Genomic DNA, 16,898 nt, shown 5'->3' on the forward strand with positions numbered 1-16,898 from the left:
ATATTATTCAGCCATCAAAAAGAATGAAATCTTGCCATTTACAACAACGTGGATGGAACCAGAGGATATGATGCTAAGTGAAATAAATCAGAGAAAGACAAATATCATGATTTAACGCATATGTGGAATTTAAGAAACAAGACAGATGAACATAGGGGAAGGGAAGGAAAAATAAAATAAGATAAAAACTGGGGTGCCTGAGTGGCTCTGTCAGTTAAGCATCTGCCTTCAGCTCAGGTAGTGATCTCAGGGTCTGGGATTGAGCTCCACATTGGGCTCTCCATTCAGTGGGGAGCCTACTTTTCCCTCTCCCTCTGCCTCCACCCCCCCCCCAGCTTGTGCTCTCTCTCCCTCTCTCTCTCTCAAATAAATGAATAAAATCTTGAAAAAGATAAGATAAAAATAGAAAGGGAGGCAAACCATAAGAGACTCTATAGCTAAGAGAACAAACTGACAGTTGCTGAGCAAGGGAGGTGGGAAGAATGGGGTAAATGGGTGATGGGCATTAAGGAGGGCACTTGTTGGGATGAGCACTGGGTGTTACATGTAAGTGATGAATCACTAAATTCTATTCCTGAAACCAATACTACACTATATGTTAACTAACTTGAATTTAAATTTAAAAAATATTAACAGGAAAAAAAAAAAGAGCATAAATACTTAGTGATAGAATCAGGGCATCAAAGGGCATGCTCGAAACATTTTGATAGGCATTGTGAAATTGACTTCCAGAAATGTTGCCCTGATTTAAGTGCTTATTTTCCCATGCTAGGAGAGCAGGGGTTGAGCTATCCTTTCAGTATCATTTTAGACAGAAAAGCAGACCCTGATTAGAAATATTTTATTGCCAGGCAAAAGGGAGATGGATGTAATTTCAAGCTTGTGTGTGTGTGTGTGTGTGTGTGTGTGTGTGTATGCACTACCTGACTTAAAAATGTTTGCAGACCACTAATTATCTTGGGGCTAGGAGCCAATTGCACCTTTGAGTTCTGTGTCTTGGGACTGGGCCTCCAGAGATCAGACAGAGTCCGTTATTGATGAGCTGGACTCTGCTCTTCAGAGGCCAGGAGGAAGGCTCTGAGACATGCTTGTCATATCTGCAGTTTTAGAAACCATCTTTGGTACTTCGAGAAATCATTCCTAAGTGAAGGACATGGGCCAAAGAGAGAGCCAGTGGTTAAAGACAAAGCAACAACAAAGAACCAGTGGTGTTCTGAGGGCCAAATTCCATTTGCAAAAATTCAAATTTCTGTTGAGTGCCTACTATGTGCCAGACCCTGCTTTAGGTGCTGGGGATACTGCAGTGAACAGAACATAAAAAATCCCTGGCCTCATGGAATGTGTATTAAGGGAGGATATAGATGATAAATTAGAGAAACATATTGTACATTCCATGGTGACATGTCTATGAGTGCTCTTGAGCATTTTTTCATGTGTCTGTTGGCCATTTGTATGTCTTCTTTGGAGAAGTGTTTATTCGTGTCTTCTCTCCATTTCTTAGAAGGATTATTTATTTTTTTGGGTGTTGATTTTGTTGAGTTCTTTACAGATTCTGGATACTAGCTCTTTATCCAATATGTCATTTGTAAATATCTTATCCCATCTGTCAGTTGCCTTTTAGTTTTGTCAACTGTTTCCTTCCCTGTGAGGAAGCTTTTTGTCTTGATGAAGTCCCAATAGTTGTTTTTTTGCTTTTGTTTCCCTTGACTCCAGTGCTGTATCTAGGAAGAAGTTGCTGCAGCCAAGGTCCAAGACATTGTTGCCTGTGCTCTCCTCTAAGATTTTGATGGTTTCCTGTTTTACATTTAGGTCTTACATCCATTTTGAATTTATTTTTGTGTATGTGTAAGAAAGTGGTCCCGTTTCATTCTTCTGCATGTGGCTCTCCAGTTTTTCCAACCCCATTTGTTGAAGAGACTGTCTTTTTCCCATCGAATATTCTTTCCTGCTGTGTCGAAGATTAGTTGGTCATATAGTTGTGGGCCCATTTCTGGGTTCTTCTCTCTTCCATTGATCTGTGTGTCTGTTTTTGTGTCAGTATCATAGTGTCTTAATGATTATAGCTCTATAATCCATCCTGAAGTCTAGGATTCTTATGCCTCCCACTTTGCTTTTCTTTTTCCACATTACTTTGGCTACTCAGGGTCTTTTCTGGTTCTATACAAATTTTAGGATTGTTGTTCTAGCTCTGTGAAAAATGCTGGTGTTATTTTGATTAGGATTGCATTGAATGTGTAGATTGCTTTGGGTAGTATAAATATTTTAACAATATTTGTTCTTCCAATCCATGTGCATGGAATGTTTTTCCATTTCTTTGTGTCTTCCTTAATTTCTTTCATAAGTGTTCTATAATTTTCAGTATACACATATTTACCTCTTTGGTTAGGTTTATTCCTAGGTATCTTACTTAGGGTTTTAGATGCAATTGTAAATGGATGAATTCCTTAATTTCTCTTTCTGCTTTATTATTGGTGTATGAAATACAACAGATTTCTGTATGTTGGTTTTGTATCCTGCGACTTTGCTGAATTCATGTATCAGTTCTAGTAATTTTTTGGTGGAGTCTTTCAGGTTTTCTACATACAGTATCATGTCATGTGTGAAGAGTGAAAGTTTGACTTTTTTCTTGCTGATTTGGATGCATTTTATTTCTTTGTGCTGTCTGGTTACTGAGGCTAGGATTTCCAGTACTATGTTGAATAACAGTGGTGAGAGTGAACACCCCTTCATGTTCCTGACCTTCGGGGAAAAGCTCTCAGTTTTTCCCCATTGAGGATGATACTAGCTGTGGGTCTTTCATATATGGCCTTTATGATATTAAGGTATGTTCCTCCTATTCCCACTTTTTGAGGGTTTTTACCAAGAAAGTATGCTGTATTTTGTCAAATGCTTTTTCTGCATCTATTGAGAGGAGCCTATAGTTCTCATCCTTTCTTTTATTAATGTGGTCTATCACATTGATTGTTTTGTAGATATTGAACCATCCCTGAAGCCCAGGAATAAATCCCACTCGATCTTGGTGAATAATCCTTTTAATGTACTGTTGGATTCTATTTGCTAGTATCTTGTTGAGAATATTTGTATCCATGTTCATTAGGGATATTGGTCTATAATTCTTTTTTAGTGGGGTCTTTGTCTGGTTTTGGAATCAAGGTAATTCTGGCCTCATAGAATGAGTTTAGAAGTTTTCCCTCCATTTCTACTTTTTGGAATAGCTTCAGAAGAACAGGTATTTTATGTTCTTTTAACAGGTAAACATTCACTCATAAATATGAACAAGAATGTTCATGACAGCATTGTTCATAATACCAAAAAAAAAAAAAGGAAAAATCCAATCCCTCCATTATTGGTGGTATAGTTAAATAAATTATGATATCTAGTCAGAATGTTAAATACTTTTAATTTCCCCAAATTAAAAATTTGTTTAATATTTGAAACAGGTCCAGTGCTTATGCAATTGCAATATCGCAGTGTCACCTGAGCTGTAAACAGCGCCATCTTTTGGCCAAAGTGCTGAGGTGGGAGGGAGTTTGGGAAGTTTGAGGGACTGAATGACCACCAGTGTGGTATGGTGCCCCCCTCCTTGCTGTTTTCAAGCATCACCTTTTGTTCAGGAAATGGGAGTAGCTGTCTACAGTGCTTGACAACTGATCTTAAGAAGTCACGTAATCCTTCTCTCTTTTAAATTTCATAATCAGGATTTACAATTAAATGGAAAAGTACATTTCCATTAATAGATCCAAATACTTTTGAGTTCTAAATAAAAGTACTTAAAAGTATGATCTATCACAGTGTAGTTTAGTAGTTTGAAAGCAAGCCATACCTAAATTCTCATTAACTTCACTTTAATTCTCATTTAGTGTAGCTAATACGTTGCCCTGGAACAATTTTATGACTATTTGAAAGAATCAAACACGTCTAGTTATTTTAAATGCAGAGATGTGTGACCATTTAGTTTGGTGGGAAATTCTCAGGATTTCTATTGTAAAATCAAACTCGTGACCTTGGGTTTGTGGGGCATCTTTTTTTTTTTTTTAACATTAGTTTCCACATAACAGAAAAGAAAGCAGAAAGATACAAACAAACCCTCGTTTGCAAAATCAACACTAATGTAAGAATACGGCAAGAGCTTACAGGACTGAAAGAGGAAAGGTGATAATCCAGACCTGCTAGAAGCGAGCATTTGATGGGAGTCTGCAAAGTTAACCTGAGTGTTCAGAACAGATGAATGCGAAAAGCAACATGGGCTTGTTACGCAGTTTTTATGCTGCACCTTGATGCCAGTGCCATAGCATAAAGTCATTAAGACAGTGGAAGATGGCTAACCCATTGTGAGCTCTGTCGTTTTAATTAAAAAGCTACATTCAAATTTACTTTGTTTTTTCTTTAACTTGAAAAAAGCCACCCCAGGAAAAGCATTCTTTATAACCGATGGTGTACCAAATATCCCCTCTATTAAGCTCTGTTTGGGAATTGCTTATCTTACTGTCACAGTCATTAAGAGACCTGGGTTAGCAGTGAGTACGCTGTTAGTACTCAGATGCTAATAATACCAGTAATGAGAGCAGGGACTCTTGTGCTGTCCCAACACGAGGCATTGAGCAGACTACCCATCTTGACTAAGATCAGTGGTAGAACAGCGGGTGGCAAATGCTTGACTTTGCAAGTGTGGGGCAGGGTCCTTTCATCTCATTAATGTGAAGGAGTAAAATGCTAGGTAGGAAAGGTCAGAAAATAGCATGAGAGACTATGGACTCTGAGAAACAAACTGAGGGCTTCAGAGGGGAGGGGGGTGGGGGAATGGGATAGACCGGTGATGGGTAGTAAGGAGGGCACGTATTGCATGGTGCACTGGGTGTTATACGCAACTAATGAATCATCGAACTTTACATCAGAAACCAGGGATGTACTGTATGGTGACTAACATAATATAATAAAAAATCATTAAAATAAAAAAAAATAGCTAGAGTGAGCTGGTATAATGGACAGTTTTGTAGAAGGGAGAAAGCACAAAGGAAGCAAAAAAAAAAAAAAAGAAAAGAAAAAGGAAAATCCATAAATGGGAAAACCCTCTTGGTAAACCTCACTAATTTGGTCTAATTATTGTGAAGAACAGTCAGAATAGTGATATTTTAAATATATTATTTCGTTCATTCAACCAATAACTCACACAAACCAACATTTATTGGGTGTCGTCTGTGTGTAAATGATTAGTCACAAAGGTTGGAGGAGCATTTGATGACTCAGCTCTCAGTGAGCTCACTGCAGCTTCCTTTCAAGCACCTGAAATAACAGAATGGGCTGTGGTCAAGCATTGCTTAGAACAGGTCTTCGGTACATGCATTGGTTTTACCACTTAAATTGCACTAAGACTTAAGGGACTGTCTGTATATCGCTCCCCTATTTCAAAGATAAAGATCGCTTCCTGTTTTATAGTGTTATCACCAAAGCTACAATCTTCCTATTTGAAGCATTTATCTTGCTTCCAATCTTATATTGTTATAAATAACATTGCAATGGACATCTTCATGAACATAGGGTCCCATAGTTTAGATGATTTCCTTTCTCTGGTTCTCAGAAGTGGACTTATTGGCTCAAGAGACTAATGCCAAATTGCTTTCTAAAAGGTTGTATCAATTAATAATAGTGAGCAGTGCATGACTGTAATGAGAGGAGCAATTTTATATATTCTCGTCACGTGGTTATCCTTTATAACTAATACTTTCAGAGTTTTCATTTAATGCTCAAATCACATGAGATTTGAAAATAGGTACTTATTTTCTACAATAAAGTTTTTAGCATGTGATTTTTTTAGCATGGAAACAGTGAATATCTAATGTTAAAATTTAGTCTTTAAGAAAGTGTCAAGTAATAGGTCACATGAACATGTTTCATGTTCTCATTTTCCCCCAATAGTTCATGAGGGTACTCAAAAACCATTAAGAGAACTTTAGACGTGAATCTTATCTACACTGTGGTAAATGTGCTTAAAAAATCTTTTAGGAAATTATAATCTCATATATCAATTTCCCATATTTTTTATTATAAAATGAGACAGTTGGTATTTGGGAGCAATATTAGTTTTAAGACCTAGAATAAAATAGCACTAAACAGTGCAGTGTAACTTTTGATGTCACATGCTTAATGCCAAATGATATCTTTTTGGAAAATATTAATTTTAATAGTTATTAGGCTATTAATATGAACCTTTTAGAGTTATTTTTTTGTTTTGCTTTTATCAGGTGATTTATTGTTTTTTTAAAGATTTTGCTTATTTATTTGACAGAGAGAGAGAGCACAAGCGGGGGCAGGGGGTGGCAGGCAGAGGGAGAGGGAGAAGCAGGCTCCCCGCTGAGCAGAAAGCCCGACATAGGGCTCGATCCCAGGACCCTGGGATCATGACCTGAGCTGAAAGCAAATGCTTCGCCTACTGAGGCACCCAGGCGTCCCTTATCAGAGTAATTTAGAAGTTTAAAAGAAAACTGCTCACTGAGCATTGAATTAAAAAGTGAATTAATTTCTAGCAGTCTTCCTCTCTGATCCTGTAAGGGATAACTGACAGTTAATATTTTCTATTTATATATTATTAATGTTTTAAGCCTAAATTCTACTTCCTAGCATGTGGAGAAGCTACTGGCTTTTCTCAGTGAAAAGCTAGCTTTATTCTCAAGTGGAGGACAAGCTAGCTGCCAATACCGGGGAATAAAAGATGTCACATAAATCAACAAACAAATTGAAAAGTTAAATTCAGGACCACATATGCAAGTACATTTAGCAATGGGAGATGAGCCAGGCACATTTGAGTGTAGGGAAGCACACGGTCTGACCAACACAAGTATCCTTATGCAGACAGCTGATCAGAATATTTTAGAGCACAGCTGTTGCATAAAATCAAGCCCACATGATTGCGGCAGGTACATTGCTTGTTGAATCCATTCCCTGATCTTAAAGTCTGTAAACTGAATTTCTGTACACTGAATTTCTATTAGGAGGCGTACTGCATGGACTCTGATGCCAAATTGCCAGGGTTCAAATTCCAGCTCTGCCATTTACTAGCTGTGTGATTTCAGGTTAGTCTTAACCATCAATTTCCCTATCTCTTAAATGGGGACAAGAATAGTATCCAGCTCATAGAGTTGTCGGAAAGATTAAGTGAGTTAATATATGCAAAGCCTTAAAATAGTACCTGGCATATAGCAAGTACTCTATGAGTATATGTTGCTATTCTTAATTTCATGATTATTAGTTTTTATTTCTACTTCTATCTGAATTTAAAGAAGACTTTGTCTTTATTAAAGAGTCAAAAGGACAGTGAATGCCTCTACAAAGATGATCCATATTTCCCAGCGCACAGTACTTTGGGCCTCAGAATACAGTCCTGCAGGATCAGTTTCACAGTTGGCTTGCATAGAAGAGGGAAAAGTTTAGAGTCAGGTGTTTCGTGTTTGGAATTCTACCTCCACCACTAACTTATCGTGCGAGTCCGAGTGCTTGACCTACTCAACTTCTCTAAGCCTGTAGGAGAGTAATAATACCTTGCCTGATGTGATAACCAAGAATGAGATACCCTAATAAGTGTGCGGTACCTACCAGATGGCCTGATGCAGAAGGACCTCAGTTCTCGCAGTTCCACGTGGGGCCCTCCTTTTCCCTCTCTGGCTCCTGCCACCTTCAGCAGGGTCTTCCTGTTCCGTCTGATGAAACCAAACCACCACAAAGCAGGCCCAGGACGACCACCGACTGAAAACTCAGTATGAAAAGATATCATTGGTAATATAGGAAGTATTATACTGTTATATTTTGAAAGGTTTACAAATCCATATTTTTTAGACTGGCACACTAAAATATGCATGAGTTAAGGTGATAGATGGGATTTGTTTTAAAAATGCTTTAGGGGCGCCTGCCTGGCTCAGTCAGTGGAGCATACGACTCCTCATCTCGGGTCATAAGTTCAGGCCTGATGTTGGGCGTGGAGCTTACTTAAAAACAAAACAAAACAAAAAACAAATAAAATAAAATAAAATAAAATGCTTTAGCAAGGGGAGACATAGAGGAAGAAAAGGATACATGATACAAATGTGGCAAAATCTTGATACTTGTTTAATCAGGAAGAGAAGTAAATGAAGATTCATTACATTATACCCTCTAATTTCTAGTGTGCTTGAACATCTTCATATATGATAAAAATTTTGAAAAATTAAAAAAACCCTCACATTTCTAGAAGTAATACATATCACATTAGCCACCAGGCTCATGAGGCTTATCTACTGTTCTAGGCATTTCATCCCAGTTCCGAGAGTCCAAGTCAGATCTGGCCATACATTTCACTGAATCCTCCATTCTTCCTAGTCTAGCAGAATATGTCATATAATTTCCAAACAAATATTTGTCAAACCTTGCTCAGGTTAGGAAAATGTCATTTTCTCAAAACAATGTCACCATAACAGACACTTAAATATCAATGTTTCCAAAAGTGAGGCCACAAGATAGATTTAATGAACCCCCACGACATATGCCAAGTAAAAGAAGCCAGACACAATAGACAACATATTATATGATTCCATTTACATGAAAAGTCCAGAGAAGTGATTCTGGGGCCGGAGGTGGACTTCACATTAACTGTCCATGGGCATGAGTGCTTTTTTTTTTTTTTTTAAGATTTCATTTATTTATATGAGAGAGAGACAGAGATAGCAAGAGAGAGAGAGCAAGAGCAGGGAGGAGAGGGAGAAGCAGGCTCCCCACTGAGCAGGGAGCCCGATGTGGGGCTTAATCCCAGGACCCCAGGATTATGACCTGAGCCAAAGGCAGATGCTTACCGACTGAGCCACCCAGCGCCCCTGGGCATGAGTGCTCTTATTGGGATGACGGAAAATGCTAAAACTGGATTAGGGATGTATACACAACTTGGTAAAATAACTAAAGGGGTGCCTGGTTGGCTCAGTCAGTAGAGCATGTGACTCTTGATCTTGGGGTTGTGGATTCAAGCTCCACACTGGGTGTAGAAATTACTTAAAAATAAAATCTTAAAAAAAACCCTTTAAATTACTGAAAGTCATTGGCTTCTAAACAGGTGAATTCTGTGGTATGTAATACCTCAATAGATTTAAAAAAATATATCTAGGTGGATCACAAACTTGTAAAACATCATTTATTAGGTATGTAAAGCATTTTATATTTTCAAAGAACTATAACTAGCACATCAATTTTGATTTCACAGTCGTAATGTGAACTTTTAAGATAAATGTTTAAGTTAAAAAAAGATGAGTTAATTTAAATAATTGATTTGAATGAATTATTTTACTTAATTCATTCACATATTTAAGTTAAATAGAAATGATGATACTGGCAAACCAGAAGTTTTGGTAACTGCTGGTCTGGGTCATTGATTCCTATGTGATAAACCCCCAACTCTGTGTGCATATGTGTGTGTGTGTGTGTGTGTGTGTGTGTGTGTTGTGTTGTGTTTTCTAATCTCAGGATCAGATGTAAAGATTAAATGGGATAAACGTTGATGAAAATGCTATATAATTTGCCAGTGCTATACAAATAAAAGAAAAAGACTGGCCTACCTAAATTACTTCTATTTTAATATAAAAGAAATCCTAACTAGCTTGTGACAGATAAGCAACCCTCCAGGTGGGGGCAGAAGTAATTTAACAGGTTGCCCAGCTTTTTTCCTCTGGGGTTTCAACTTCTCTGAATTCTTTCTTCTGCAAACATTACTGAATGCCTACCGTAAACCATTAGGTGGTAGGTCCTTATTCTTGATCTTTCAGAGGTGTCTAGTTGCCCTCCTCCTCCTCTCCCCCCTTTTCTCAAAGGTCAAGGTGCTCTATCTATAAAAACTTCCTGCCCCAATGGGGTGGAGCACCCCCAAGCCCTTTTCTGGTTGCATTTGGCGCAGCTGAAGTGAACGGGCATTTCTGAAAGTTTTCCAGATATTAAGGGAGAACCCCCACCTCCCACCCCCCACCAGCCAAAGTACAGTCAAGTAGTCGTTTTTAAATTACAGAATTACAGATTGGAAGACTGGAAAAAGAAAAGAAAAGAAAAAAACTCTCCCATCTCCAGACGGATTTCAATTCCTAAACTTCTGCTTCTTACACTCCTTGTTCTTTCTGAGGAAGCGGACCTTTCCCACCTTTCAAGAAAACAATGAGGGCTCAGTGGCATTTAAGTCCCAAGCCCAAGTGAACAAAGCAGCCACTATATTCTAAGTCCTCATCCCCATAGAAACCTGGAGCACCCTCTTTCCTCTGATTCCCACAGGGTCAAGGTTGGTTTATTTGCAGCAGATTGGTGGTGGTGGTGTTATTATTATTACTATTCTGACGTTAGTTTGGCTAATTAATAAATCGAGGGTCCTTTTGAGGTATCAAACATTCTACTAAGTTCTCTGTACTTCGGTTATCAACCAAGTTTTCAAAGGCCATGAAAAAAAATTAGGATAGGGCCCACATCTCCCTGCCTCAGGGGTGCAGAGTGCTCTCACAAGGTTTTGTTTCATCTCCTGCCAGTTCTAAAAGGGTATGCAAAACAGATACTATTACCCCTTGCACCGAAAGGAGAAGGAACGTGCCTAAGAAGAAACAGCTTGCTAGCTGCTGACAGAGTCTGCACTGACACCTGTTCTGGCTGACCTAAGTGAATTTCTCCTTTTATTCCGAATTCCTTAAGTGGAATCGCCCCTCTGAAAAAGTAAGTATTGCGCTCAAACTGGCGTAACTGACTCCAGGCTGGGAGGGGGTAGGAAACCCTCGGGAATGTGGGCTTTGCCCCCCACCACGAAGGCCGGGTTGTCTTTGTATTTTAACTCAGTCTAGTTGAGGGTATTGCTGGTGTAGCCCGTTTGTAGAGTTACCTTGAGAATTTTTCTAGGTAATTTTGTTGATTCGCTCAGCAACAGAGCAAACCACAGAAACGGAATAGGAAAATAAGAAAACGCAAAGCACGTGGCGTACAGAATCTCACTTTTCTTGGCCGTTCTCCCGACCCGTAGCCGCGCCCTATTACGACTGCGTGGGCGGCTCGCCTATAAAAGCCCGTCTTGGAGCGTCTCACCGCCACAGTCTCTTCCTGTTCTTGGGGCGTCTGTTGTGGCTTCTAGCTGGGACCGCAGTGGCCGTGAAGATGGCGTCTACCAGCCGGTTAGTATGTCCGGCCGAGCCCGGCTAGCTAAGGGGCGGGCCGAGAGTGCCAGAGTTGTTAGGCGGCCACCGGGGCTGCCGCGTCGGGCAAAGCGCTCCGGAGGTGCGGGGAGAGGCGGCGGACTGGCTGGCCGACCCGGACAAAGGCACTTCCAGACGGCAGGGCTGTCAGGGGTGTCGCAGGGGGTACCGAGCCGTCGGCGTCACCACTCCAACGTCCTGGCTTGTTTCCTCTCCCAGGCACCACCCTGTGGGGGCCCTTGTGTCCCCAGCCCCTGGTTTCGCGTCTTTTTTGGGTATTTTTAACCGTTTTTGTTTTTTTTTTTTGTAAATTTTTTCTACGCTGGTTTTTACAGCTGTGGCTCAACCAGCCCATGATCCTTTCCAAAGTGCGGGAAAGGGTTAGTTCCAGGCCCTTATCGATCTGACAGCTAGAAAGTTAGGGACGTCAGCTTGATAGAAACTGATTATCACCATCCCAGAGGCCTTCTGAAATGGAAGCTAGAGCATTTCCGAAGAGTTGATAAGTTCCCTTCTAAGAGGTTTATTTATTTATTTTTTTACAAATGTCTTCTGCATACTCCTGAAGAAAATCTTGCCTGCAGAAAATTACTTACATATGCTGGGAAGTCGCTCTCTAATATATTTTTTAAATGTGATGTACTCATATCTACAGGAAATGCATGCAGTGCCCTTAGAGGCAGCCTTTAATCCTGTGATCTGAAAAATGCTTGTAGACCCTAATTATGTCTCTCATTACCACTATGAGGTAGATATTAGTATTTCTGCATTAGTGTAAACTGAGTCATGCCAGTGTTGACTTTTCCAAGGTTAGTGTTAGAACAAAGTGTAGAATCTCTTATCTGTTTCCTGTTATCACACAATTGGCCTCTAGTTAACTCATAGTATATTAAAAGTATCAACTTAGTTCTGTAGCTTCTGAGAGGTAACTCTGGCATAATTTTTGTGAATTTGTTTATCATGTGTGGAATTGAATTCCCAATGAAAGCCATTATCACAAAATAGCAAACTGGAGAAGTCCAGGCCGTTTTGCGGTTACTCCTAAGACTTACTGCTTTATGTTACTGTACTTAAAAAAAAAAAAAAATTGTTGGGGGAGGCAGCGTTAGCTAAAACAACTTGGAAACAACTCTTAAAGCCAATGACACTCTTGTTTACTGATTGTAATTCTATGATTGAATGCTCAATCATTCTATCTGGGTGTGGCTCTGTTGGGAAAGGCTTCCTTGTAGGTAAGTGGAAAACTTCAGCTACCCAAAGACTCCTAAATACGACTTAAGTTCTCTCATGGCAGTAGATCTGAAAGGTAAATGTGGTCATGTTGGGCACAGCTTTTCCATATAATAGGACAGGAAATTGTGTTTGTAAGAAAAATTTGTAGCGGTTAAATATAGTAAGTTCATGTGATAGATTCTTTACCGGAAGAATACACTTTCCTTTGTGTGCCTTTATTTTCATTTGTTAAAAAATAATCTTTGAAATAATTTTTTTCTGGACACGTCCAGGTCTTAAATATATGTGTCATTGCACTTGTCCATCTTGAGTTTTTCTACCAGTGAGAACAAAGGTAAATGTTAGTATTTCTGCCTTTAGCTTTTTTTCCCCTGAGGAGGATATAGTTACTAGGTTATGAAACCACTTGGTGTTTTCACTGAAAAGCACAAATGTTGTGAGTTCAAATCTAAACTCCACCACTATTTTGTAATTTCAGGCTAATCATTCTCTGAGCTTAATCTTTAGAAGGGAAATAACCCTTATTTTGCAGGGTTGCGTTGAAGATTAATAATATATATGTAGCACTAGACACACAGCAGGCACCCAATAAGTGATAGCTATAAAGTGAGATTTGGGTTTATCTGGCTCCTTGGGGACTCTGAATTGTTTTAATGTCATTTATTGTTGTTTACTCCATTCTTTCCCTTTCATTTCTCACCTTTACTTCCCCCACCACCCTATGCTCATGGTTCCTCTTTTGTATTACTCCTGTGGGTATTCTGATTAAAGTTGACTACTTTATTGTGATTCATTTTGTTTTGGATAGGTAAGACACAAAAATAGTGCAAAAACAAGAAGAAAAGTGAAAAGCATCTTAGCCATCTAATTCTCCCCCAGAGCAGCCATCGCAGCCAGTTTCTTGGTGTTTTCCTGAAGATTCTGTGGTTTAACAAGCATGTTTAACAAACAGTGCTAACCTCTTCTTCTACCAAGGTCTGTTGTAAACACTGTTTGCTACCTTGCTTTTTACCTTTTTCGTGAAGTTAGCACACACATTTTAAGTGTACAGTTCAGTTACAAAATAAGCACATATATCTACTAGCACCCAGGTCAAGAAGTTAAATACCACTAGCATCCTGGAAGCCTTCTTGTGACCTCAGCCATTACCCCCTTTCCAAAGATAACCACATCTCAACTTCTAACACGATAGATTTCTTTTGCCCACTTTAAAGTTTATATAAATGGCCTGTGTTTTCCTCTATGTCTGGTTTCTTTTGATCAGCACTTTGAGAGTCATCTTTGTTACTGCATAACTTTAATTCATATTTTTTCCAGTTCTGTATAAAATCTCTAGGGACGCCTGGGTGGCTCAGTTGGTTAAGCATCTGACTCTTGGTTTTGGCTCAGGTCATAATCTCCCTTGTTGTGGGATCGAGCTCAGTGTGGAGTGTGCTTCAGATTCTCTCTCCCTCTCCCCCACACTTTTTCTCAAATAAATAAAATCTTAAAAAAAAAAAAAAACCCTAACCTATTTTTAGTGTATCTTTGAGATTATTTACATATCATTTATATACATACACAAGATGTTCTACTTTTTAATAGTGCAAAATATATTAGTCCTTATCTTTGTATGCTGTGTGCCATATGGCTGCCTATTTGTAATTACTGTTATTCTGCTAAGATTTTCCTTTTTTTTTTTTTTTTTTTTTAAGATTTTATTTATTTATTTGACAGAGAGACAGCCAGCGAGAGAGGGAACACAAGCAGGGGGAGTGGGAGAGGAAGAAGCAGGCTCCCAGCGGAGGAGCCTGATGCGGGGCTTGATCCCAGATCTCCGGGATCACGCCCTGAGCCAAAGGCAGACGCTCAACGACTGAGCCACCCAGGCGCCCCTCTGCTAAGATTTTCCTTTATTTCAACCTATTATTCATAATTTATACTAACTTCTTAATTTATTTGTCATAATTTATTAAAATATTTCCCTAATAGGAGTTTATGGAGTAAGCACGACTATAAAACAACTCTCTATTCCCCCATTTTCCCAATGAAAAGATCCAAGATATGTTTTGGTTAACTTAAATATATACATTTTGGAAATGTGGGTTATTTTATCAGTTTTTCAGTGGGAATCACCTATGTTGAGAGTTAACATTCTGCATTATATTTGCTGACATTAGAAAATTTATCCAAAACCACAAATACCTGCTTACTTACTGTAAGAATAGTTAATGATGTCTTTTAAATGTATATTTGTGGGTTTTTGTTTTGTTTTTTAAAGATTTTACTTATTAAAGAAAGAGCACATGCATGTGAGAGTGAGAGAGTGAGTGAGAATGAACCAGGGGCAGGGGGAGAGGGAGACGAGGGGCTCGGTCTCAAGACCCTGGGATCATGACCTGAACTGAAGGCAGATACTTGACCCATTGAGCCACCTAGGCGCCCTTAAATGTATATTTGTGATGGCCATAACATAACCTTGTGCTGTAGTATTTCGAGTGAACTTTTGAAGGGGGCTTATTTTCCATGATACTAAACACTTAAGATTGTGAGAGAAATAACTACTAAATCTGTGTTAAATATCTTTGTTGATTTTTATTTTATTTTTAATTATTTTTTTAAAATAAACTTTGTGTCCAGTGTGGGGCTTGAACTCACAACCCTGAGATCAAGAGTCAGGTGATCTCCCCACTGAGCCCGCCAGGCACCCCTCTTTGTTGCTTTTTAAAACTGATTCTTTTGTGTCACTTAAGATTGATGTGTCTTCCCCAAACAGCTTTATTTTCAAAATAGAATAATTGAGCACATTAGTACTATCACAAGTAGATTAAAAAGTAGCTTTTGAAACCATTTCTTGAATGGTAGCAAACTCATTTTTTGGACTAAATGAAATCCTCAAGTCCTAAGTTCAGCAGAGGCACATCAACCACCCTCCTCTATCTACCTGTTAGCTTCGGTGTACTATTTTAAATCTATTACTAAAATATCCAGCAAGTAGAAAAAAAACCGAGACTTGAAATTTATTCTGTGACCAGAGAAATAAGTGGTAAGTCACACAAACCAGACGATTATATGTTAATATCACAGGTTATTGTGGTAGCTAGTCATTTCTATGCTAATCAAGATTTTAAAAAACCTTAGTAGCCTACTTGTTAAGAGAAAAAAGACTTTCCATTTAGGTTTTTAAAGCCTTCCATGTCTGCAAACCAGTAACTGTTCTTAGAAAAAACAATTCTAATGGAATCTATCTGTTAAGTACTAGCTGGAATTAAAAGTTACCTGAGATGTTTACTTTGAAGATTTAGCTTAAGTGTATTATACATGTGTAGTATTGGTAAAGTGTTCAAAACCTTCCTGTACCCCTCCTCGCCTTGCCCCCGAAAGACTACTTTGTTACATGTTGGTTGGGAGAATATAAAAAAATTCTTTTTTTTCCCCCCGTTTAGCTTGGATGCTCTTCCAAGAGTTACGTGTCCAAACCATCCAGATGCGATTTTAGTGGAGGACTACAGAGCTGGTGATATGATCTGTCCCGAATGTGGCCTCGTTGTAGGTGAGCAGTTTTAATTGAAATCACTATTTTGGATACTTTGCTTTTGTATATTTCCCAAGTTTCTTTTCATGAATACATTTTGGTTTTTTCCCCCTACAGGTAATTCTTATTATACAACTAACAAAAAGAATTAGGGGAAAAAAAAAAGTAAAATCAGAGATACCATATTTTATTGTCTATACAAATGTATATATTTCATAATGTGGGGTATAAAGGAATATTTAAAATTGAGACAGCCAATCCAAAAGAAAAGGCCCTCAGTCCTTAGTCTTTTCTTTCTTTTTTTTTTTTAAGATTTAATTTATTTACTTGAGAGAGAGCAAGAGAGAGAGTGCATGAGCACAGAGGGAGAGGGAGAAGCAGACTGCCCACTGAGCAGAGCAACGCAGGGCTCGATGATCGTAGGACCCCAAGATCATGACCTGAGCCAAAGGCAGACGCTTAACTGACTGAGCCACTCAGGTGCCCCTGCTGAGTCCTTAGTCTTAAATATTTGATGGGGGTGGGGTGGTGGTGGTAGTGACATTGTGTATATGAAATAATAAGGTGCGCCTGGGTGGCCCAGTCAGTTAAGCATCTGACTCTTGGTTTCAGCTCAGGTCATGATCTCAGGGTTGTGGGATCCTACCCCACATCAGGCTCTGTGCTCAGTGTGGAGTGTGCTTGAGATTCTTCGTCCCTGTCCCTCCTCCTCTGCCCCTGCTCTCTCTCTCTCTCTCTGTCTCTCTAAAAATAAATAAGTCTTTTTAAAAAAATGAATAAATTTAATCCAACTTCTGTGGCTTTTAGGTATTTAAACGAGATTTGTTTTAGGGTACTAAAGGTATACCTGGACTGCGTTTCATCCAGGGCCTTTTAGTTAACAGATCTAATCACTTATATAGAATGATTTATTGATGAATTTCTAGTACAAAATTATTATTGTCACAAATACTGCTTAAAATTTTCATTTTGTTCCTACT

The 16,898-nt window shown here is 38.9% G+C and overlaps 1 protein-coding gene across 2 annotated transcripts in view; it reads left to right on the forward strand.

Annotated features, from left to right (window-relative positions):
• The first annotated feature begins 8,633 nt into the window (after positions 1 to 8,633).
• Positions 8,634 to 16,898, forward strand: part of GTF2B (general transcription factor IIB) — a 34,642-nt gene continuing 26,377 nt past the window's right edge. Inside the window, exons 1-3 of one of the 2 annotated variants that reach the window (XM_057310503.1) lie at positions 10,032 to 10,701; positions 11,003 to 11,150; positions 15,830 to 15,936. In XM_057310503.1, the coding sequence (XP_057166486.1) occupies positions 11,134 to 11,150; positions 15,830 to 15,936 (124 nt within the window). In that variant the 5' untranslated portion in view covers positions 10,032 to 10,701; positions 11,003 to 11,133. Of the gene's footprint in view, positions 11,151 to 15,829; positions 15,937 to 16,898 lie in introns of both variants that reach the window. The other variant, XM_026497663.4, reaches the window with a different exon arrangement.

The sequence above is a fragment of the Ursus arctos genome, unplaced genomic scaffold, assembly GCF_023065955.2.
Source record: "Ursus arctos isolate Adak ecotype North America unplaced genomic scaffold, UrsArc2.0 scaffold_12, whole genome shotgun sequence".
NCBI classification, from domain to species: Eukaryota; Metazoa; Chordata; class Mammalia; order Carnivora; family Ursidae; genus Ursus; species Ursus arctos.